Source organism: Xyrauchen texanus, chromosome 23, assembly GCF_025860055.1.
Source record: "Xyrauchen texanus isolate HMW12.3.18 chromosome 23, RBS_HiC_50CHRs, whole genome shotgun sequence".
Lineage (NCBI taxonomy): Eukaryota > Metazoa > Chordata > Actinopteri > Cypriniformes > Catostomidae > Xyrauchen > Xyrauchen texanus.
In genome coordinates this window covers 40,835,257-40,860,327 of record NC_068298.1, presented here as the reverse complement: position 1 = coordinate 40,860,327, position 25,071 = coordinate 40,835,257, and the positions used below count along the sequence as shown (strand labels likewise).

General features: G+C 46.3%; 1 protein-coding gene across 3 annotated transcripts in view; it reads right to left on the bottom strand.

Moving 5' to 3' along the window:
* Positions 1-24,650, bottom strand: part of LOC127617228 (lactosylceramide alpha-2,3-sialyltransferase-like) — a 53,042-nt gene extending 28,392 nt beyond the window's left edge. Inside the window, exons 1-3 of one of the 3 annotated variants that reach the window (XM_052089163.1) lie at positions 24,599-24,650; positions 23,323-23,398; positions 23,122-23,242 (exon numbers count right to left, since the gene is read on the bottom strand). In XM_052089163.1, the coding sequence (XP_051945123.1) occupies positions 23,122-23,242; positions 23,323-23,398; positions 24,599-24,647 (246 nt within the window). In that variant the 5' untranslated portion in view covers positions 24,648-24,650. The other 2 variants (XM_052089164.1, XM_052089165.1) reach the window with 2 other exon arrangements.
* Between the last annotated feature and the right edge of the window lie 421 nt (positions 24,651-25,071).

Here is a 25,071-nt window from a genome sequence, read left to right as displayed (position 1 = left end):
TCAATTAAACATTCAGAATGATCTTGACATAAAATACCTACTGATCTTCCCTGTATGAACAATAGTTATATTAGTAAAGTTATCCAGCCTATAGCAGTGAGTGGTTTTGTCATTTTCATGTTATTGTTATTTGACAGCGGCAGGTCTATTAGTTTAAATTTAAACTTACAAGTCATACATGTCAATAAAAATCTGCTTTTCTCCTAATGTTTACATTCAGACATCACTTTCTATGTTTACATAAACACCTCAACAAGATTTTTAAAATGTATTTGACCGAGGGGTCCTGGGTAACTCAGTGAGTAATGACGCTAACTACAACCACTGGAGTCGCGAGTTCAAATCCAGGGTGTGCTGAGTGACTCCAGCTAGGTCTCCTAAGCAACCAAATTGGCCCAATTGCTAAGGAAGGTAGAGTCACATGGGGTAACCTCCTTGTCGTGGTGATTAGTGGTTCTCACTCTCAATGGGGCATGTGGTAAGTTGCGTGGGAGAGTAGCATGAGCCTCCACATGCTGGGAGTCTCTGCGGTGTCATGCACAGCGAGCCACGTGATAAGATGCGTGGATTGCCGGTTTCAGAATAGAAGGCAACTTGTCCTCCACCACCCGAGTAGCCACGCCACCACAAGGACCTAGTAAGTGGTGATGTCTGGCTGGCACCGGCTGCATTTAGTCATCATCACTCAGAGACAAGTAGCAGTGGTGACCTCAGGATAGCAGTCCCGATGTTGAGACAGGGATAAAAATAGAATTATATTAGCATAAATGTCATTCAATTTATTGCAGAGTTATAGATCATGATCAATGGTTTCTGATTTCGGCAGACCTAACTAAAGCAGTCTAATTGTGAGTTGAAGGATAAATTAGGTGTATGCCTGGCTAAATAGATGAGACTTTAGTCTAGACTTACACTGAGTGAGTGTGTCTGCATCTCGAACAGTGATAGGGAGACTATTCCATAGTTTAGAAAACAAATATGAAAAGGATCTACCTCCTTTTGTGGATTTTGATATTCTAGGAACTATTAACAGGCCAGAATTTTGCGATCGTAATGAAAGTGATATAGCGTGGTAGAAGGTCCCTTAAGTACTGCAGAGCCAGACCCTTCAAAGCTTTGTACATAGTTGACAGAATTTTTTAAATAATGTGAATTTAACAAGTAGCCAATGTAACAACAATAAAATATGATCACAACCATTCTTGGTTCTAGTCAGCAATCTGGCTGCTGAATTTTTAACCAATTGAAGTTTATTCATTGAACTTTCTGTAATCCCAGTAATGCATTACAATAATCTAGTCTTGAGGTCATGAACAAATTAATTAGTTTTTCAGCATCAGCAACAAGAGAGCATGTGTTGTAATTTAGCAATATTTCTATGGTGGAAGAATGCTGTTCTACAAACATTGGTAATTTGATTTTCAAAGGACACATTGGTATCGAATATAAAACCTAAGTTCTTTGCTATTGAAGACGATATAACAGTACATCCATCAAGAGTCAAATTATATTTTAGCGGCTTGTTTTTAGAGGTTTTTGGTCCAATAATTAGCACCTCTGTTTTGTCGGAATTGAGTGGAATGACATTTCTGGCCATCCAATCTTTGATTTCATTGCTAATTTGGAGAATTCTGAAATTTCATCAAGTTTTGAAGAAATATAAAGTTGTGTATCATCAACATAAAGGAGAAAAGCAGAGGCCCTAAAACTAATCCCTGTGGCACTCCATACTTTACTTTTGTTTAGTTTGACAATTCCTCATTTACATAGACAAAGTGGTAGTGGTTAGTGTTGTCACAGTACCAAAATTTCAGTAGTCGGTACCAATACCATTGAAATTTCACGGTACTTGATACCATTTTCGGTACCAAAGCAAAAACAGGTTACTAAACAACACTCTTTTATTAACAAAGTTAACAAAACATTAGCAGCAGAACTAAGTGCAGATATATGCCATTGAGCAACACTTTAATTTAAATATATTATTATTTAATTATAAAAAAAACTGTACAATGTATGCTTAAAGTATTTTTGAACACTTATATAAGATTTGCTTCAACTTTTGCAACTTTTACTTTAAGTTTTTACCAAGTACTAAAAAAACCCCCAAATAAACAAGCATACAATAGAATGAATAAAAACAATTTCCAAACTAATGTGCAAAGAGCTCTTGTATTAATAAAGCTTCATATTGCCATTTTTCTTCACGATAAGAAATGCCCAGTTGTTATGACTTGTGAAAATAGGAGAAGGCAGATGGGGGTGTGGATCCAAGTGTGGCTTTTATTGACACAAAACAAAAGAAACCAAACACGGGAACAAATAAAAAATCCACGATGGGAAAAGGCAAACCAAATACTGGAGGATACAGAGGGCGGAGAACAACAGGGTAACATTGGACAGAACAGACATGGAACAGGGTAACCACGAGCGAGCGGACAAACTGACAGGGAACACGAGCAGCGAGAGTGAAACCAGACAATAGCGTGACATGGAACGTCATCTCAACATACAACGTCAACGAACGACGGGTTTAAATAGACAGACATGGTGATAACAAAATAACAAACCGGTGCGGACAATAACATGGAGAGGGCGGTGATGAGTGAAACAGAAAACATGGTACAGACAACAAGGGATCGTGACACGGAACGTGATAAGTGAAAACGGAAAACACGGGACAGGCAACACGGGATCGTAACATAGCCCCCCCTCAAAAGGACCGGATTCCAGACGGTCTAAAGAAACCTAAAACAACAAACACAAAATGTTCCAGGCGAGGGGGGCTAGAAGAGGGGGAGAAAAGACAGACCAAAAGGGGCCCAAGGGACACAGAGACAGACCAAGGAGGCACAAGGGACACAGAGACAGACCAAGGAGGCACAAGGGGCAATTAGGCAGTCCATGGAGGCACAAGGGGCCGACAGGTAGACCAGGAAGGCCGGGGGGGCAAGCAGGCAGTCTATGGGGGTGTGAGACAGGGCCAGGGTCAGGTGGCCTGGGGAGCATCCACCGGGCAGGGACAGGTCCAGGAGACCAGGGAGGTGGCCACAAGGCAATGACCAGTTCAGGAGGTCTGGGGGGCGTCCGCTGGGTAGGGACAGGTTTAGGAGGCCAGGGAGGTGGCCACAAGACAAATACCGGTTCAGGGGGCCTGGGAGAAGGAGTGGCCACTGGGGAAGCTGGCGGAGCCAAGGTGGACTTCTGAGGCGGAGCAGTCCTGGCCTTGGATGGCGGCGCCGAAGGAGGCGTAGGCAAGGACGCCGGAGCCCCTGGGGCGGAGCAGAGACAGGCAGAGCCATGGCAGACTCAGGCGGTAAGGCCTTGGGTGGGTCAGGAGGCGGAACAGTGTTGGGCGGAGTCAAGGGAGGTGATGGCATAGAAGGCTCAGAAGGCAGAGCTGGGGGAGCCACTGGAGGCGGAGCCGAAGGTGGCGAGGGCGAAGAAGGCTCTGAAGACGGAGCCGATGGAGGCTTCGGAGGTGGAGCCGGGAGAGGCTCGAGAGACTCTGGGGGCGGAGCCGAGGGAGGCTCAGGAGGTGGAGCCGAAGGGGGCGAGGGCGAAGAAGGCTCTGAAGGCGGAGCCAAGGGAAGTTCAGGAGGCGCAGCAAAGGGTACCTCAGGAGGCGGAGCCAAGGAAGGCCTAGGAGACGGGGTTGAGGAAGGCGGAGCCGAGGATGGCTTGGGAGGCCCAGGAGGCGGAGCCGAGGGAGGCTCAGGAGGCGGGGCCGAGGAAGGTGGCGCCATAGGAGGCTTAAGAGGCGGAGACCTGGAAGGCTCTGGAGGCGTAGCCGAGGGAGGTGGCGCCGTAGGAGGTTTCAGAGGCGGAGACCTGGAAGGCTCTGAAGGCAGAGCCGAGGGAGGGGGCGCCGTAGGATGCTCTAGAGGCGGAGACCTAGAAGGCTCTGGAGTCTCTGAGAGCAGAGCCGTAGGAGGCTCGGGAGGCGGAGCCGTAGGAGGCTCAGGAGGCAGAGCCGTAGGAGGCTCGGGAGGCTCTGGGAGCTGAGCCGAAGGAGACTCGGAAGGCGGAGCCCTGGGTGGCTCGAGAGACTTGAGAGACGGAGCCCTGGGTGGCACGAGAGGCGGAGCCCTGGAAGACTCGAGGGGCGGAGCCCTGGGAGGCTCGGGAGACTTGAGAGGCAGAACCCTGGGAGGCTCGGGAGGAGGAGCCCTGGAAGACTCGAGAGATTTGAGAGGCAGAGCCCTGGGAGGCTCGGGAGGAGGAGCCCTGGAAGACTCGAGAGACTGGAGAGGCGGAGCCCTAGGAGGCTCGGGAGGAGGAGCCCTGGAAGACTCGAGGGGTGGAGCCCTGGGAGGCTCGGGAGACTTGAGAGGCAGAACCCTGGGAGGCTCGGGAGGAGGAGCCCTGGAAGACTCGAGAGACTGGAGAGGCGGAGCCCTAGGAGGCTCGGGAGGAGGAGCCCTGGAAGGCTTGAGAGGCTTGAGAGGCGGAACCCTGGAAGGCTTGAGAGGCTTGAGAGGCGGAGCCCTAGGAGGCTCGGGAGACTTGAGAGGCGGAGCCCTTGAAGGCTTGAGGGGCGCTGGCTCTAGGACGGGCACGACCACTGGCGCTGGCTCTTGGACGGTCCTGGCTACTGGCACTTGGACGGTCATGGCTACTGGCGCTGGGACAGGGACGGTCGAGGCCACAGGCGCTGGCTCAGGGATGGTCGAGGCTACAGGCGCTGGCTCAGGGACCTCTGGGGCGACAGGCGCTGGCTCACTGACCTCTGGGGCGACAGGCGCTGGCTCACTGACCTCTGGGGCGACAGGCACTGGCTAACTGACCTCTGGGGTGACAGGCTCTGGCTGGTTGACCGTGGTATGCGCTGGCTTGGGTTCGCTGGCGCTGAGGGCAGAGCCACGGGGGGTTTAGGGCACGGGGCTGCGGCAGGCAGAGGCTGGTGGGCAGAGGCCTTTCCCCTTCTCCTCTTCCTCCGGGCTGATGCGACTGGCTACGCTGGAACGCTGTCCCTGGTCGGCGTGGCTTCAGGCTCGCAGACCTGGCTGGCGTGGGCTGTGGCTCGCAGACCGGGGCTGGCGTGGACCGGGAGGCGGAAGCCCGTCTTCTCTTCCTCCTCCGGGCAGACGAAGTGGACCATGCAGGCTCAAGGGAATCGACTGGCGTGGGGGTTTGTTCGCTGACTGGTGGGGCAGGCGTGATGGGAAGAACCATGGGCGCGTGGAAGGTCGCCACCGCGGGGGGTGAGGTAGGGTCCTCCTCCTCTGCCAAGCCCACAGTGAGAGGCGAGCCGCTGACCAACAGAGTCTCTTCCATAATCTCCTGCAACGTCCAGCCGTGCGTCGCCGGTGGCAACCGCTCCCTCAGCGACGTTTCCAAATTGCCCCTGTAGAAAACCACCAGGACTGACTCCGGGAAGTCCGAAACGTGAGCCAGCTCCAGGAAGTCCCGGATGTGGTCTTCAACTGGTCGCTTCCCTTGCTTCAAAGAAAGCAGCTGGTAGTTGGCCTGCTGGACCGCTGGATCCATTTTTGGTCGTTCGTTCTGTTATGACTTGTGGAAATAGGAGAAGGCAGACAGGGGTGTGGATCCAAGTGCAGCTTTTATTGACACAAAACAAAAGAAACCAAACACGGGAACAAATCAAAAATCCACGATGGGAAAATGCAAACCAAATACTGGAGGATACAGAGGGCGGAGAACAACAGGGTAACCTTGGACGGAACAGACAGGGAACAGGGTAACCACGAGACAGCGGACAGACTGACAGGGAACACGAGCAGCGAGAGTGAAACCAGACAATAGCGTGACATGGAACGTCATCTCAACATACAACGTCAACGAACGACAGAGGAAAGGGGAAACAAGCGGGTTTAAATAGACAGACATGGTGATAACAAAATAACAAACCGGTGCGGACAATAACACGGTGATGAGTGAAACAGAAAACACGGTACAGACAACAAGGGATTGTGACACGGAACGTGATAAGTGAAAACGGAAAACACGGGACGGACAACACAGGATCGTAACACCAGTGACATATTATGATTAAATAAGTCACGAGCAATCGCATTCTAATCTAGCTGCATTAAGCGTCCGCGTTCGAGGGATGAGCGTCCCAGAGACAGAGTCTATCTCAGCCGGGTGCAGTTTCAATCTCTCCCCCTTAGATTGGGACATTCGCACAACTCATTGCAGAGGCGCATACCACACAGAGAAATGCCTGTTTCTGAGTTTAAAGTTATTAACATGACCTGCTTCTGTACTATTTGAACTTTAATAAAGCTATAACACATTAAATATAACTGCATTTGTAACACCGGGATGTTTCCTTTAAAGAGCTCTAAAGTAGCACTTATTCCACAAGGAGACTGCTTCTGAATGTACTTTTTTTTTAATAATTCCTTAATACTTTGGGATCTACATAAAATGTAGCTGTGAAAGTTTAGAGTGCATCTGGACTGTGATCTGTGTAATTCTTTCTCTCCTCAGTCAGGCGTGAACTGCAGTGCTGCTCTCGCGCATCATTTACAGTTTAATATGATTTCATTTTACGTTAAATGAGATCAAACGACTATTCGACAATGACAATTTTTCTTGTCATTTTTTTATTTTCGACGTTGCCGATAATGTCGACTAATCGTTTCAGTCCTAATGCAAATGATAATATGCTTTTAAACTAACCTGCTTTGGTTTCTTGAATTAATCTGGGTGTCTTGTCTATCAGGTGCTTTATTAAGTTTGATGTGTTTCCTCCTTTCATCAGAAAATTGCGAAAGCACCGTTTACAAATAGGTTTTTGCTGATCTATGATGTTTCCCTTTTCCTTTTTGCCACAAATACAAAGAATTTCCAAAACTGGCCTTTTCCACTTTTCTTTTCGACAAGATTCAGTTGAGACTCTGCAGCAGCAGCTACTTTGCTTGTCGCCATCTTTTGCTTGTTGTGAGCGTTCAAAAGTTCCCGACTCTGCATGGGTACCGGGTAGACCTGGTACTCTGTACTCCCTTACTGATACCTTCAGAAATTCTGGTATCATAAACATTTTTTTGTTTCAGTACCGACTTGGTACCGGAGTACCGGTATTTTTGACAACATTAGTAGCGGTAAATAAACCTACTGCAAGTCCACCTAAACCTAATGCAAGTCCACAAATGCCAACATAATTATCTAGCCTATTCAAGAGAATGTCGGGATCTAAGAAGTTGTTGCTTCTTAATAAAAGGTTTGGTAACTGCCATTTTAAAGTTTCTTGGGACATGTCCAAAGAATAGCGAGTAGTTAATAATATTAAGAAGAGATTCTGAGATTACAGTGAATACCTCTTTTGCAAGCTTAGCTGGTATTGGATCTAACATACATGTTGTGGCTTTTTATGTTTCAATAAATTCATGACCTATGACAGGGAAGGATTGAAGTTGCACGTGAGGAAAATTATGAGACACTGTTGTCTGAGGTACTGTGACATGATTTTTCTGATTATTTCAATTTTATCAGTAAAGAAATTCACTAAGTCATTACTATTGTACTGCGATGGAATATCTGGTTCAGTTGATGCTTTATTCCTAACCAATTTAGCCACAGTACTGAATAAACACCTAGGATTTTTTTTTTGTTTGTTTGTTTTCTGTTTTTTTATGAGTTTGCTCAAATATGCTGACCTGGCAGCTTTTAGTGCCCATCTGTAGCTACAGACACTATCCTTCCATGCACTGCGAAATACCTCTAATTTTGTATTCTTCCACTTGCACTACATTTTCCAGCTGCTCTCTTGAGCATGAGCAGGACTTTTTCTTTCATTATCTTTAATCGAAGGGGGGGGGGGGGGTGACACTATCAAGAGTGCTAGAGAAGACTGTATTAATATTTTCTGTTATTTAATCAAGTTATTCAAACTTTGGAACTTATTGAGTTTATGAGACATATCTGTAAGATTATTAGTGAAGCTATCTTTAGTTGTCGAAAGAATAGTTCTACCTGAATGATAGCGTGGTGTAGATTGAGTAACATTAGCTGATTGCAGCATACAAGATACGAGGTAATGATCTGAGATGACATCAGATGAACAGATTAATTTCTATAGTATTGACATCAACTCCATATGACAGAATTAAATCTATCATATGATTATGATTAAAAGCTCTATCTACAGTAACTACAAGATCTGATCAAAAATTACCAAATTCACAAAGGAAATCAGAATAAGGCCCGGGTGATCTATATACTGTAGCAAGGTCAAAAGGCGACAGTTTTTTTTTATATATCTGATGGTCACATTTAGCATTATTAGTTCAAAAGACTTACATTTATATCCTGTCCTCCAAGTAACACCAAAAACTTCACTGTAAATTGTAGCAACACCTCCTCCTCGACCCTTCAGACAAGGCTCATGTTTTTAACAATAACCTGGGGGAGCAGATTCATTTAAACTAATATATTCATCGGTTTAAGCCAGGTTTCAGTCAAACAGAGCACATCCAAACTATGATCTGTAATAATTTCATTTACCATTAGTGCTTTTTTTGATAGAGATTTAATGTTTAGTAGCCCTACCTTTATATGATGTTTATCTTAAAAAATATTTTTTATAAAAATAAATAAAATGTATTTAAATTATTTTTTTAGGGTTTTGTGTTTGGAAGTTCAGGGAACAGACACAGTCTCTAGAATATCTAGGTGATACAGACTCTATGTGTTGTAGTTTGTGACCTGTGTGATGTCTCAAGAGAGCAAGAAGATGTTCAGATTAACCAGTTTGTCTGCTTCCTGACTTGGGCCACAGTTAGTCAAATACTATCACTATTACGACTATGAGCCAAATTACTAGAGAGGAGAGCGGCACCATCCCTGGTGGGATGGAGTCTGTCTCTCCTTAGCAGGTCAGGTCTATCCCAAAAACTTGTCTATGAATTCTATGATATTCTCCAAACACAACTCAGACATCCAGCCATTCAGTGACACAAATCTACAATAAACCTCGTCACCACGATGAGCAGGGAGGGGACCAGAGTATATAACTGTCTGACAAGTTCACACACCTCTTTATCTTTAGTGATCTCCGACTGGCATTCCAGACATTGTTAGTGCCGACATGAATAACAGTTTTAGAAAATCTACGTTTAGCATTAGCCAGCACTTTTTAACATGATCTTATGTCAGATGCCCGAGCCCACACAATGCATTTAAGAATGGTGGCTGGAGTCTCTATTTCCACGTTCCTTACAATAGTCACCAATAGCAAGGGCTCTTTCAACATGATTCTCAGTGGGTGCATCACTGAGTGGGAAGAATCAATCTGAAACCCTAACACGAATCGCTTCGCTGAGCAAGTATGCGGCTGAGCCGGAACCAAAGTGTGTGTTGCTCACTGTACTAACCACATCCGAAACAGTATCTACCGGCTTCTCTTTCTCACTGACCTCCAATAGCATCACCTTCTCTAAGTCATTACCCTTCTCCGTCAGCCTGACTAATTCCTTACATTTATCACATGTGAGTCCCTCACTGCTGACAGAAGAAACTATAATAACCATTTGGCATGCAATGCATAAAAAAATTACATTAGTGGATGCCATGACTTACCGCACCTTTTTTTGCCATTGTTGGTTGTTCCTGAGCAGCGAGGGTTAGAGATCGATGTGAATCCCTAACGCAATTGTTTGTTGTATGGTTGTTCTTGATAAGCAGTGCTTTGAGATTGATGCAATAAGAGGAGGAGAAAAAGGGGTGTGCGCTGTAAAATCGGCACAGTTTAATCACCATAAAAAATAGAAAGCGGATGCACTCGGAAAAAGCACACAATTGAATCCCGATAAGAGAAAAAAATGCGGGGGGGAAACCAATGCACACTGAAAATGCCAGATATTAAGGATTAAAAGCTGAAAACAGATAGATAAGTGATGCTAAAAAAGCAAGCAGGCTACAAACACAGACTAAAGCTACGCGCAAGCAGCAACAGGAAAAATACAGACAGAAGAAACCTCTCGGGTTACGTATTGTAACCCTTGTTCCCTGAAAAAAGCGTAACGAGATGCTGCGCTGAGAAAAGGGCTTTGGGAACAATCCTACATGTTTGAGACCAGCTTTAATATGTGTGTAACACGTCAATGAACATTGACCGGAATTTATAGCCTCGGTTGGTGTAATTATTGGATGTACCTGTGACCGGGCTATAAATGGACGCGCCAAAAGCGTGTTGTCAGATATTTTTTCTGAAGAGCAGTCCTGGGGCATCCCTGTGCGACAAAGAAGTGCAGCATCTTGTTCTGCTTTTTTCAGGGAACAAGGGTTACAATACGTAACCCGAGATGTTCCCTTTACAAAAAGCTTCACTAGGATGCTGCGCTGAGAAAAGCGATTTGGGAACGAGAATACCCACGCCGCCGCACTGAGGCTGTCTGGACCCCTACGGTTGTGAAGTGTGCTCACAAGAATGCGAGAGGTCTCAGACAAGAGCTTGAGATGTCGACTCAAGGACATAAGAGCCCGGAGTAGCATGAACATCCAAACTATAAAATCTGATGAATGTGTGCGGAGAGGACCAGCCTGCTGCATCACAAACTTGCTGCAGAGGGAACCCTCTAGCCAAGGCTTTAGAGGAGGCTACCCCTCTGGTGGAGTGAGCCCTGATACCAACTGGCGAAGCTTGACCGTGCGCCTCGTAGGCCAGGGTAATAGCATCCCTCACCCAATGCGACATAGTCTGCTTGGTTGCGGCCGCCCCCTTGTTGCGGCCCCCATGGTAGACGAATAATTGCCCTGACTTACGCCACTGGCTAGTCCGGTGGACGTAGGTCTGAAAGGCACGGACTGGACAAAGTCTGTGAAGTCTTTCCTGCTCCAGCGTTAAAAACGGAGGGGAGCAGAAAGCTTCAAGAGTGACCGGATGTAATGTCGAAAAAGGCACCTTAGGCAGGCAGTCAGGATGAGGGTGCAAAATCACTTTAGCCATACCTGGGGCAAATTCTAAAGGGGCCGGCAAAACAAACAGAGCCTGTAGCTCCCCAATCCTCTTTAGAGAGGTGATCGCCCTAAGAAAGACCATCTTGAAAGTCAGAAGTCTGTCAGATACTGACTCTAGAGGTTCAAAAGGAGGTCTCAACCAGACCCTCCAAGACTATTGCTAAGTCCCAAGAAGTAGTCCTGGTCCTAACAGGAGGCCTCAGTCGCATGGCTCCACGAATGAAGCGAGCGAGTAGGCGTGGCAAGCCTAAATCGCGGCCACATAAACCCTGAGAGTAGCAGGGCATATGCCTGCTGACAGTTTTTCCTGCAGAAAGTCCAGAACTGAAACAAACTGGCAGTTAACTGGATCTGCATTATGAACTTTTAGTAGAGGGAAATGCATACAGGCGCATTCTGGGCTATGTATGCGCCACTCGTCCAGCCCCAGGGGGGCTGGGTGACTCTGAGAGAAGTAGAGGAGACATTGCGCTGTTCATAGAGGCGATCTCACCAGATTTGTTCCAAGTGGAGGGAGCCCTGGCACTTAAAATGGTCTCGATAACCTCAGGAGTAAGCCCTGTGTACCTCAGTTGGTACCCTATGAGGGCCAAGCATGAAAGGTTCCACAATTTGGGCAGGGGATGAAATAATATCCCCTGTGCCTGAGAAAGAAGGTCCTTCCTGTTCGGAATCGTCCAAGGCGAGCTGTCGAGGAGCGATATTAACTCCAAGAACCATACCCTGTTCAGCCAGTGCAGAGCTATCAGTTTGAGGCAAGACCCTTGCTGGCGAACTCTAGCCAAGACTCCCGGGAGCAGAGAAACTGGGGACTCAGGGAGAAGTAGAGGAGACATTGCGCTGTTCATAGAGGCGAAGAGGTCCTCTTCTGCCCTGTAAAATCTCACCCAGATTTGTTTCACTTCCTCGGGGTGGAGTTTACACTCCCCCGTCGGTATTTTCTCTCTGGACAGTAAATCTGCTACCACATATGGGCATCCAGGGATATAAACAGCCCTGAGTGACAGGAGCTTGCCCTGGAGAATCCGACGTGCCAGAGATTCAGCTGACGTGAACGTGGACCTCCTTACTGGTTTATGTAAGAGACTGCCGCTGTATTGCCCACCGGCACCAAGACTTGGCAGCCTCTGGAGGAAGAACTTCAGGGCTTAAAATACATACCAACAACTTGAGACAGTTTCTGTGACATCAAGACGCACCTAGAGTGGGACCCAAGGTAAGGAACCGGGGTCTGAACCACATAGAAAGGGAAAGAAGCGTGCGGCGCGTAACCCTTATTAGCCCTAGGGGACTGGCCCTTGGATGAAATCCCCTGGCTTTTAGCCACAGCTGAAACAGTCTCATATGGAGAAGGCCCAAAGGGAACACCGTGGATGCAGACGCCATGAGACCTAGTATTTGTTGATACAACTGGTAACTGGTAAACAGTGCAACCTTGGCCTAGCCTGAGTTTGCTCAGGGTGTTCTGAATGGATGTGATATGGGCAGGAGACAACTGTGCCCGCATCGTGATCAAATTCCATATAACCCCCAGATAGGTGATTCTCCAGGTGGGAGAGAGAGCGCTCTTTGACGTTGAGTCTCAGACCCAGAGAAACCAGATGAGCTAAGACAATATCCCTGTGCTGAACTGCCAGTTCTTGGAACTGCGCTAAGATCAGCCAGTCATCTATGTAATTCAGAATGCGGATGCCCCGGAGTCGCAAAGGAGCCAGTGCTGCATCCATGCATTTCATGAATGTGCGGGTTAATAGGGCTAGGCCAAATGGAAGAACCCGATACTGGAAGGCTTCGCCCCCAAAAGCAAACCTCAGGAACTTCCTGTGCTGTGGCAGAATTTCTATATGAAGATATGCGTCCATGAGATCGATGGTGACCAGCCAAAACGTGATCTTGGGCTTGTGACACAATCGTCTTGATAGTTAGCATCTTGGACATGAACACCCCGACTGGGCAGTTCAAGCTTTGAAGATCTAAGGTCGGACGCAACCCCCCACCCTTCTTGGGCTATGGCCCCTAGACTGAGAGATTTTGCAGTTCTTTCCACAGTAGAAATGCCTGCTCCGGTTTACGGTAGTGGGGACCACACCGTTGAAACAAGGAGGGAGGCGAGCAAATTGAATTCTGTAGCCCTTTTCTACTGTTCTTAGGACCCACATAGAAGTATCTGGCAGAAGTTTACATGCTGCCAGGTACTCTGAGATGGTATTCATTTAAGACTTCCTGTTGAGGGGGTGTTGAGTGTTCCGCGTCCTGGATTAAGGCAGGAAGCAACGGTACACCCATCTCTTTGTTGGAAGCCTCTGTCACCCGAAACACCAAAGGCGGCGGGAGTGAAGAGGTTTCGAGAGGGTATCGGGAGGGAAGAAGTGGATGGTACACGCGCCCTGTCCCGAGGGGAACTACCCCCACAAGGCTGAGTACAAGACCGTCAGGGTTTCTTTCTTTTAGAAATCATGACACTGATGTCCTGCTTGGGGGGCTGCTGAGGGCGACGAGCCTGTCTCCAGTCTTGACGAGGGGGAGCACGACTTGCCATGCACTGTTTCGGAGCCTCTCTCCTAGCAGAGTCGGGAGCCGATGGCCCGCCCCCTTTTTTACATTTTTGTTTTTATTGCGGCAAGGAAAAAACTGCCCGAAGGCTTCCTCGCTCAGGTCTTTCAGTAGGTCAGCCTGTTAAGCCTGTAACACGGCCATGGTGTACAGCGCAGCGCCAGCCTGACCAGCCACTAGCATGGAGGCCTAACAAATTCTAAATCCTAGCAGAGGAAAGAACATTTCTGACAGGCTTGTGAGACACACACACAGAGAATGCTCTGAAGAAAAGGATCTGACGACACGCTGGTGGCACGTCCATTTATAGCCCGGTCACAGGTGCATCCAATGATTACACCAATTACACCGAGGCAATAAATTCAGGTCAATATTCATTGACGTGTTACACACATATTTCAGCTGGTCACAAACATGTAGGATTGTTCCCAAAGCACTTTTCTCAGCGCAGCATCCTAGTAAAGCTTTTTGTAAAGGGAAAAATAGAAAAGAGGCAAAACCTGAAGCATGCAGTAAAATGGCAAAGGATAAAACGATGAACGTATGAGAATAAGAATAAGCAATGCCAAGCAGGCTAGCAGGCTACAAACAATCGTCCAGCATGCCGTCAGCAACAGGAACAGGAAGTGTGTGTGCGGGAGGGAGAGAGAGAGAGAGAGGGAGAGAGAGAGAGAGCTCAGTGTCCATGAGAACAGGCACATTTTTATATAGAAATAATGCAAAAGCAGCTAGTGACAGATAAAAATAACCATGATGAAAATATTACAACTCATTTCCATCCAAGAGTTTGAGATTGGAGAGATGTAAACACGGCATGGCTTTATGGAAGAAACGGGTTGTATATCACAGCAAACTATATCGATATAAACGGTATTGCCTCATCCTATATCTTGTTTGAAAATATATCGGTATACCTTAAAAAGTCAACATCCCACCCAGCCCTACATTGTAACCAGTTATTTTAGAAGTTAGTATAATATTTCTAATCTTTTAAACGTCTTATATAATGTTGTGCAATAAATTGTCACTTCACATGTGGTTTGAGAGGTGTTTCTAACATTTGTTTTGTTTAGATCCATAACTTTATATCTACTGTCCCATCTTAATGGAATTTAAAAAAAAAAGACCTGTCCTTAGAAAAAGCTTTCATATAACTGATATTTTTGTTTTATTGTTCTCAAATTAATATTGTGTTTTTATGCCAATTCCTGCCAATGTGAATCATTCACCAATTCCTCTACTGGACATTTCTGGTACTGGGTCTGATCACTCAACCTACAATTTTGAACAGAACTGGCTTTGATTTTTTTTTTATTTTTACATTTCAGTTGATATTTTCATTTCAATAAACTTAAACTACTAACAATTGCGGAGTGGTGGTGGCGTAGTGGTCTAAAGCACATAACTGTTAATCAGAAGGTCGCTGGTTCGATCCCCATGGCCACCACCATTGTGTCCTTGAGCATGGCACATTACTCCAGGTTGCTATGGGGTGATTGTCCCTGTAATAAATGCACTGTAAGTCACTTTGGATAAAATCGTCTGCCAAATGCATAAATGTAAATGTATCAATTTTACATTAGCTGTATCTTGACATTACATTTACATTTATGCATTTGGCAGACGCTTTTATCCAAAGCGACTTACAGTGCACTTATTACAGCGACAATCCCCCCAGAGCAACCTGGAGTTAAGTGTCTTACTCAAGGACACAATGGTGGTGGCTGTGGGGATCGAACCAGCGGCTTTCTGATTACCAGTTTACCAGTTATGTGCATTAGACCACTACACCCATTACCAAACATAGAACTGAATTTTCATCAAGGAAAATTCTGTTTCACATTTTTGCCCTTAATTTATTGCCTCGCCATGGCAACACTGTTCAATACATCAAAAATCTGTTCACAATTTGGCATCTTCAATGTCTTGGCATAATATTGCCTAAATTTGGTGATCACATGAATCCCCTAGATGAAGCATTCAAAAGTTCAAGGCCTGCAATTTAAAAAAAAAAATGCACATTCAATACAAAATGGCCAACTTCCTGTTGAACTGAGCTAATGAGTGAAATTTTGAAAGTAGTCCAGCTTTATGAGAACAATATATTTAGCAAGTTTGGTGACCGTAGAACAGCGTTTCTCAACGGGGGCGTTTGGACAGTGTTGGGGGGCGGTGTGAACGAGGCAGCAGAGAGGGGGGCGCTCAGGCACAAATGGGGGGCGTTACTCAGAGGTACTCAACAGGCGGCCTGTAGGTCCTTAGCCTATGTCTTCGTCTTGCTCGGATTACTGCTGCCACTTCACCAGGAGGATATGCCAGGAGAGCCGCTTCCTAAGTTACACATGCTTTTAATAGGCGGAGAATTTTCAGCGCAAAATAGAGGCGCGCTTTCACCGGCTTTTTCTGTACATAAAGCGGAATACATAATTAGGCACATAATTAGTGCTCAGGGCTCACACTAATGACCGTAATTAATAAAAAAAAAGTGGCTGTTTTTGACATCGTTTTTACTTCAGTTCAGTTCAGGTGGCCGAGCTGTTGTCGTCTTTGTTCGTCATTTGAAATCAAATGACCGTTTGTAGGCTATTCAAATTTGAAGCCTAGTATATATATTGCCTAATTGAGTGCGCGAACGACCGCTGCTTTTTCATTGGCCATTTAGGTTAGTTACGTTATTGTTCACGTGATTGGTTCATCTTAAAAAAAATTGTGTGTGAGCCTGAATTTGTTTGAATTTCTAAATACATTTGCAATACCTTTCAAACAATCCATGTGTCTTTGCATTTTTTTCCAAACACAATATTACTCAACTTGAGGCTTTTACATGTAGTTTAAATACAATAAGAAACTTCTGTTTCAGTTTTTTTTTTACCAAAAACTCAGGCTTCAGGTATCAGTGTTGCAATTGTTTGGCTGTAATAGTATTTCTGAAGTGTTTTTTTTTGTTTGTTTTTTGGGGGGGGGGGGCATTAAGAGGATCATGAAGAGGTCAGGGGGGCATTTGTTCAAAAAAGGTTGAGAACCACTGCCGTAGAAGAAACTGACCCCACCACTGCAGAGCTCTCCAGCAATGCCTGTGTTAAATTTTGCCCAGACCTAATGGCTGACAACTCTGATGTGTGCTGTCAAGCATTGCAGGTACCTCAAAAACGTGAATATAAATAAAAAGGAATAATTACATTTAATGAGCTGCCATGGCAACACTATTTAAGATCCCTTCAGGATTTTAAATCTACACTGTCTATTGAAGCTATTAAGGTAAACATAAGAGTGATATTTCAAAGTCTGTTAAATGTGCCACACTTCCTTTCACCAGTTGGTGGTGCTACGACTGTGACCCACAATAGCCACATCAATGTGATCAGCCCACAAGGCCACAAATACCTCCCCATCCCCGCAACTTTGTCCAGCCCTAATGGCCAACAACTCTGATGTGCGTGCAAACTTCCAAGAGTTTTCAGGCATGTCAAGTACCCCAAAAGTACAGAAAGCCTTGAAAAGACGAATAATCCTTAAAAGAACAATAGGGCCTCCACACTTTCAGTGCTTGGGCCCTAATAATCCTTAGAAAAACAATAGGGCCTCTGCACCTTTAGTGCATGGGCCCTATTAATCCTTAGAAAAACAATAGGGCCTCTGCATTTTCAGTTCTTGGGCCATGATCATCCTTAGAAGAACAATAGCGCCTCCGCACTTTCAGTGCATGGGCCATAACGATGAAATGCAATTTTAAAAAATATACAGTTGAAGCCAGAAGTTTACATACACTTAGTTTGAAGTCATTACATTTTAACAAATCCACAGATTTAATATGAGTCATGTTTAAGGACATGACATGAGTAATTTTTCCAACAATAGTATACAGACAGATTGTTTCACTTTTCATTGACTATATCACAATTCCAGTGGGTCAGAAATTTACATACACAAAGTTAACTGTGCCTTTAAGCAGCTTTGTAAATTCCAGAAAATTATGTCAAGTCTTTAGACAATTAGCCAATTAGCTTCTGATAGCAGGTGTACTGAATTGGAGGTGTACCTGTGGATGTATTTTAAAGCCTACCTTCAAACTCAGTGCCTCTTTGCTTAACATCATGGGAAAAAAAAAATCAGCCAAGACCTCAGAAAAAAAAACATTTTGGACATCAATGTATACAATTCTGGTACATACTTAATCATACAATTTCCACATGACTGAAAGTACCACATTCATCTGTACAAACAATAGTACACAAGAATAAACACCATGGGACCACACAGCCATCATACCGCTCAGGAAGGAAATGCATTTTGTCTCCTAGAAATTAATTTTGGTGCTAATAGTGGAAATCAATCTCACAACAACAGCAAAGGACCTTGTGAAGATGCTGGAGGAAACCGGTTGATAAGTATCTACATATATCCACAGTAAAACGAGTCCTATAGCATAACCTGAAAGGCTGCCTAGCAAGGAAGAAGCCACTGCTTCAAAACTGCCATAAAAAAGCCAGACTTCAGTATGAAAGTGTACATGGGGAAAGAGTTCTTACTTTTTGGATAAATTTCCTCTGGTCTAATGAAACACAAATCAAACTGTTTGAACAGAATGACTTCCAAATGGACAATGACCCCCAGCATACCACCAAAGTTGTGGCAAAATGTCTTAAAGCCAACAAATTCAATGTATTGGAGAGGCCGTCACAAAGCCCCGACCTCGATCTGATAGAAAATTTGTGCATAGAACTGAAAGACTCAATTACACCAGTTCTGTCTGGAGGAATGGGACAAAATTCCAGCACCTCATTGTGAGAGGCTTGTGGAAGGCTACCCAAAATGTTTGACCCAAGTTAAACAATTTAAAGGCAATGATACCAAATACTAACAAAGTGTATGTAAACTTCTGACCCACTGGGAATGTGATGAAAGAAATGAAAGCTGAAATAAATTTCACATTCTTAAAGTAGTGATCCTAACTGACTTAAAACAATAATTTTTTCTGTGATTAAATGTCAGGAATTGTGAAAAACTGAGTTTAAATGTATTTGGCTAAGGAGTATGTAAACTTCTGACTTCAACAGTAGCTCATGGCTGGCTCTACAGTAAGGATTTGATCTGTTGGTCAAGTCAGTGTTGGTACCATTAATGGAAACTAGAGCAAAAGCTAAAACCTTTTCGTTGACAAATAAAACCTTAAATACATGTCCATGACTTCAATGTTCAATTTTTGTGAAATTTATTTATAAAGCACATATTAATACAACAGAAGTTGACCACAGTGCTGTACAGAGGATAAGATAACAATCATAAAATCACAATTAAATTCTAAACATTGTCACAGACACCTCAAAATCTAAGCAGCATCAATAATAACCTATTACACCACTAGCACAATACTCATGAATGATCAAAACGCCAGAGTGAAAAAATAAGTTTTTAAATGTCGTTTAAACTCTATAAGACAGGAACATTCCCTGATATAATGAGGTAAATTATTCCACAGCCTGGGAGCAGCCGCTGCAAAGGAGCGGTCTCCTCTCATTTTCCTGTACGTGCGCGGGACTACCAAGAGATTTAATGATTCGGAGCGCAATGCTCTCTTTGGTTTATTCACCTGGATTAGATCATCTATATATGTCGGAGCAATGCCATGTAGTGCTTTAAAAACAAATAAAAGTATCTTAAAATTAATCCTGTAGAAAACCGGCAACCAATGTAGTTCTCTTACGAGAGGTTCTCTCGTATTGCGTAAGCTAGCTTACGCTACGGGAAAGATTAATTTTTTCTGAGATGTTGAAGCCAAAAAATTATCCTTAATTTTGTATCATTTGTCAACGCAGTGCAGCAATTGCAGACCTTGAGCGGGCTAGCTAGCAAGCTCATTGGTTGCTCTGCGGCAACTGCTGCAGCCTATAGACGAACTTGGGCGAACTCGCGTCCAATGAGAGGCGTCCGCGCGCTTACTGCATCAAAGCCCGCCAAAATGGGCGTGGCTAGAGCGCATATAAGCATAGTTCGTAGGCTGGAACCCTGATTTTCATCTCTTCGCATCTCTGAACTGGAAGCCGCGTCGCCGTTCGAGGGGCATCTAGCAAGCTTGGACAGCGCTCGAAGAAGCCGGCCGTCTCTGCCACCTTCAGCCATCCTGCGAGCTACGCCATCCGGCGACGTATCCTTTTTTAGAGCAAGCTAGTTCTTAACGAACTTCACAAGAGTAACGAGCGTCTTTTTTAAGATGCCTCGCACCACTTGCGCTTCATGCCGCGCCCCTCTCAGCGCCGGAGACCGCCACCTCATCTGCGCTCTCTGCCTGGGACTGGGGCATGCAGAGCTCGCCCTCGCTGAAGGTGGATGCGACCCTGCGTGCTCGACTCGAAGCGCTCAGAACCGAAGCCGCCGCGCCACCTTCTGTTCCGCCGCACAGGAAAAAGTGCCGCTCCCAAAGGCTGCCAGAACCGGTGATAGAAGCGACTGCCTCGCCGGAGCCTCTCCCTCGAGCATCGCTCTCACCCTCCCCGCCCCCCGGGACGCACAGTAGCGGCCATCTCGGAGGACGAGGTGGAGGATAAGGGCTGTTCCATCATGGCTTCGGACAGCGAGGAGTGGTCAGGCTCCCACGCCTCCTCCTCGGCCCAGGAATCCAGCAGGACCCGCGCCGGAGTCGAAGGGGAACTAACACGCCTCCTCACACAGGCCGTCGACCGCCTCGGGCTCGAGTGGTCACCGCCCCCTGAGCAGGCTCCCAACAGACTCGACGGCTGCTTTCTTCAGAGCCGTCGCCACGCAACACCCGCGGCCCGGGCCGCTCCCTTCCTGCCGGAACTCCACACTGAGCTTGCAAAAGTCGTGGAGCAGCGCTTTCTCGGCCAGGATCCGTTCCCACGTCTCCACCGCTCTCGCCCGGTGGGCGGCGCCACCGAGAAGGGCTACTCCTCCATCCCCCGGTCCAGGATTCGGTAGCAGCACACCTTTGCCCGCCCTCCGCGAGATGGCGGTCTAAGCCAGTGCTCCCGTCTAAGGCCTGCAGAGCGACTTCCGCCTATGTTGGCCGCGCCTATTCCGCCGCCGGCCAAGCCGCATCTGCTCTGCACTCCATGGCCGTCTTACAGATCCTCCAAGCGGACCTTCTTCGGGAGTGGGATGAGAAAGGCAGGCACCCAGAGGCTGTTACAGATCTAAGAAGCGTGACGGACCTCGCCCTTCGCGCCACCAAAGCTGCAGCCCAAGCTCTAGGGAAGTGCATGGCCTCGCTGACTGTGACCGAGAGACACCTGTGGCTAACGCTAGCCGACATGGGAGAAGCAGAGCGCTCCACGTTCCTCAACGCACCGCTCTCTCCGACCGGTCTCTTCGGCTCCGCGGTGAGTGGCATTGTTGACTGCTCTTCAGAAGTCCAGAAAGCCACCCAAGCCATGAACCTCTTCCTGCGGCGTCGCGCTAAGCTCCTCTGCAGGCCGCCCACGTGACCAGCCTCCTGCACGAGCCTCTTCACAGCGCCCAGCTCAACAAAGTCAGACTTCTCAGCGTCGACAGGGCGGCCGCCCTCGATCAGGCTCAGACAGCCGCCGCGAGACCGCCGTCCCCTGCGGGCCTCGGTCTAAGGTTGCGCTGAAACCTGAGCAACCGAAGTCCTCCTAGCCTTGTTGAAAAAGCGACGGCTCAGTCCCGCCGCGGCGGACCACCGTCAAAGCTTCGCCCCTGTCAGTCCCCTCTCTCAGGCTACTACAGTGGTGGATTCAGCAGCCAACAAGCCGGTGATACTGCCCGCTTGCCTGCACTCAAGCGCCGTTTTCACGGCGACCCAAAGAAATCTTGTAAAGAGCAAACATGCCTTATGTGTAGAAAATGTGCCCACAATCCAGTGTTCACCCCTACATACAAGCATTACACTTCCCGTGTTCCTATCAGAGCCCACTCACATAAAGCGGACACAGCCCGCTCGAGTGTTAGAGTCAATAAGCGCGCTCACGAATACGTCGCGGCGCCCATTCTCTGCCCGCTCTGTCACCACGGCCAGCAAACACTTCTCTGTATGTAAGTCCCGTGCCCGTGACTATGCTCGCGCATCACTTAACAGATGTGACTCTTTCCCCATTCACCTCAATCGGAAGTCACTCACAGAACAGCCTGTCCCTGCTGTCTCGCGAGCAGTCATGCATAAGCACAGTAAGCGCGCTCACACATTCTGTTCAGCGCACTGTGTGCAGCAATCAGGGCGATTTGGCCATTCACCCTCTAGCGTTACGCTTCAAAGCGTGGGAAGCTATCCCAGGGATATCCAAATGGGTGTTAAGCACAATAAAACAGGGCTATTTGCTACAGTTCGATCGCCGCCCTCCCGCTTCAGAGCTGGCTCGAAACTATTGTGAACACGGAAGCAGCCTGCATGCTTCGTTCAGAAATAACAAACCTTCTGTGCAAAAGGGCCATAGAGAAAGTGCCGCCTTGGCTGAGCGAGTCAGGGTTTTACAGCCGTTATTTTCTTGTTCCCAAGAAAGACGGCGGCCTCAGACCAATATTAGATCTCAAGGGTTTGAACAAGGTGCTTGCAAAAAGACCGTTCAAAATGCTTACAATCAGGAAACTCTTCGCGCATACGCGCCAGGGGGACTGGTTTATCTCTCTCGATCTGAAAGATGCCTACTTTCAGATTCAGATAAATCCCCGTCACAGGCCATTCTTGAGATTCGCCTTCGACGGCCAGGTTTATCAATACACCGTCCTTCCGTTCGGCCTGTCTTTACCCCATGGACTGTCTCATTTCCCTCTGTGCCCCTTGGACTGCCCTCAATTTTGTTTGTGTGTTTTGTGGGTTGTCTGTTCAGGGTTTTTTGTTTGTTGGGTTCGTCCAGCACCACTTCCTCGCAACCGGCGCGGCCGTCAGGAGCCGTCCGTTTTAGAGGGGAGTACTGTCACGAACCCGCTCCGCTCCGCCCCTCGAGCTTCCAGCTCGTTCCGCCTCGAGCTCCCACGCTCGTTCCGCCCCTCGAGCTCCCACGCTCGTTTCGCCCCTCGAGCTCGCACGCTCTTTTTGCTCGCTCGAGCCCTCACGCCCACTTTGCTCCTACTCGCTCACATGCTCGTAGGCAATCTCCCTTCCTCGAGTTTCCAATCCCCCAGAACATTATGACCACCTGCACTCGCGTCATCTGCACTCCTGCACATTAGTTTCACCTGCACTCGTCTCATCACCTGTCATGGTTTACACCTGCACTCGCCCCTATATTTATCACTACCCTTTCGTCTCACGGTTGTTGGTTATTGTATTTAGTTTCCTGTGTCTTTGCCCCCCGCTAGTCTCGTCTAGTTTTGACCTCCTCTCGTTCACCTCTTAGCTTGCCAGCTCCCCTTGTTCCCCTGTCTTTTGCTCCCACTTGTTATTCTTATTCTGATTATCCCCCGGCTTTGACCCCCTACGCTCTCGTTGACCACTCTCTCCTGGATTTGCCCCTTTACCCTATCTTGATTCCCGGCTCGATTTAGCGCTCACCCTGACCATTCTTCACTGGATTTGCCCTGTTTTTGTACTGTTGCCTGCTTTGTTGGAATAAAGCAGTTTTCTCCGACATTGTGACTGTCTCGTCTTGTGTTTGTGTGTGCGGGTTACAAGTAGAAGCAAGGAAATGAAAAGGTGTGAACACATTCTGAATGTAAAATGTATCTTACCTCTCGATAGACAGGATCTACTGACACTCTAATGACACTCTTTGGGTCGGTGTGAAATATAGGCAGTTTTAGAAGTGCCAGGGTAATCAATGCCAGGCTCAGCAGAGGAACAAGCAGCCTTCTGTTGGGGTACAAATACCAGTTACTTATTGGTTTACAGGCCAAACATTTTTTATTTGATTTTGTCAACAGTTTGTTTACCTGGGCAGAAAATGCCATTGTTTGATATTTCTCCTCATTGTATCAGAGCAGGAAGTCTTCTCTGTAGATTTGCTGCCTGAAACAACACGCTCTCATTTCAGCATGAGCTATTTTCTGATAACTGATAAACTGATAAAAAGATAAACTGTTCATTTAAAATATCAGTGTGAAAATAAGTATTTATGCCACCACAAAAAAGTCTATCCAAGACCTTTACATTTTTACTGTCACATTGTTCACTAGAATTATAATAATTACATAAAATATCAAGTTTAAATGTGTGTGTGTGTGTGTGTGTGTGTGTGTGTGTGTGTGTGTGTACTTAATAATGTATATATGGACAACTTTCATGTTGAAGCCTTGTTTCATCTTATCTCGATTTACATTTCTTATATCAGATTATATCGACTGAACAAATAAGCTTCAGAAAACCGGCGACATTTTCATTTCAGATATCATTTACCTAGGTTATAACCTAACATTAAAATGAATAAAAATCGGTCGAGTTTAAGATACTGTCACGCTCTAAGCTCACTACATTTCAGTCGCTTGTGTTTGTATGTGTAATGCACATGCTCTTTCGCCTCTTATACGCACTTTCTCAGAATGTAACAGGATTTCAAGTGTTAGTATGCGGCTCTTGTTTACACTATTCTGAACACATTTAATGTCTTAGTATAATTATACATCATTCACACTTACCTCTAGTTTTGTGCTCCAAAAAGAGTCTGAATAATGAGCAAACGAATGATTCTGCGAATTGATGATTTTCGCTGATTCCGAGAACACGGTGGCAGGTGTTATGACAAACTGTCCTACCCGCACAAGACGTGCTACCTACCGGTAGTTCAAGTGCAAGGTCATACTGCCTAATAAAATGTGCTTCTTTCTCAGAATGAGCAAACTATTTATTTAAAAAAAAAAAACACCTTAATAAATGATGTAAAAACAGGGGTAGCACATCCTGTCAGCTTCAGATAGGCCTACCCATCAGAATGAACCACCGCCTTAATAAATGATGTAAAAACAGGGGTAGCACATCCTGTCAGCTTCAGATACCCATCAGAATGAACCACCGCCTTAATAAATGATGTAAAAACAGGGTAGCACATCCTGTCAGCTTGAGATACCCACCAGAATGAACCGCCGCCTTAATAAATGATGTAAAAACAGGGTAGCACATCCTGTCAGCTTGAGATACCCACCAGAATGAACCGCCGCCTTAATAAATGATGTAAAAACAGGGTAGCACATCCTGTCAGCTTGAGATACCCACCAGAATGAACCGCCGCCTTAATAAATGATGTAAAAACAGGGTAGCACATCCTGTCAGCTTCAGATACCCATCAGAATGAACCACCGCCTTAATAAATGATGTAAAGACAGGGGTAGCTGTTATGAATCAGAGGAGGGTAGACGAGGAGTGAGGATCTAAATGCAGTTCTTTAATGAATGAACAAAAGGGTGAACAGGGTAACTCTAATAATAAAACAACACAGGGAACAAACAAAACATCCACGAGGGGAAAACAAAACACAAAAATGAAAAACATCCACGGAGAGCACGGGCAGGAGAAACATCGAGGACAACTATAACATACAACGACCGACAACGAATGAACAAACAACAGGGCTTAAATACACAGGGATGATAATTAAATTACAAACAGGTGAGAACAATGACACTGGCAGTAATGAGGGAAGGGGATTATGGGAAGTGTAGTTCGGGACAGGTGACAGGGGAGAAACA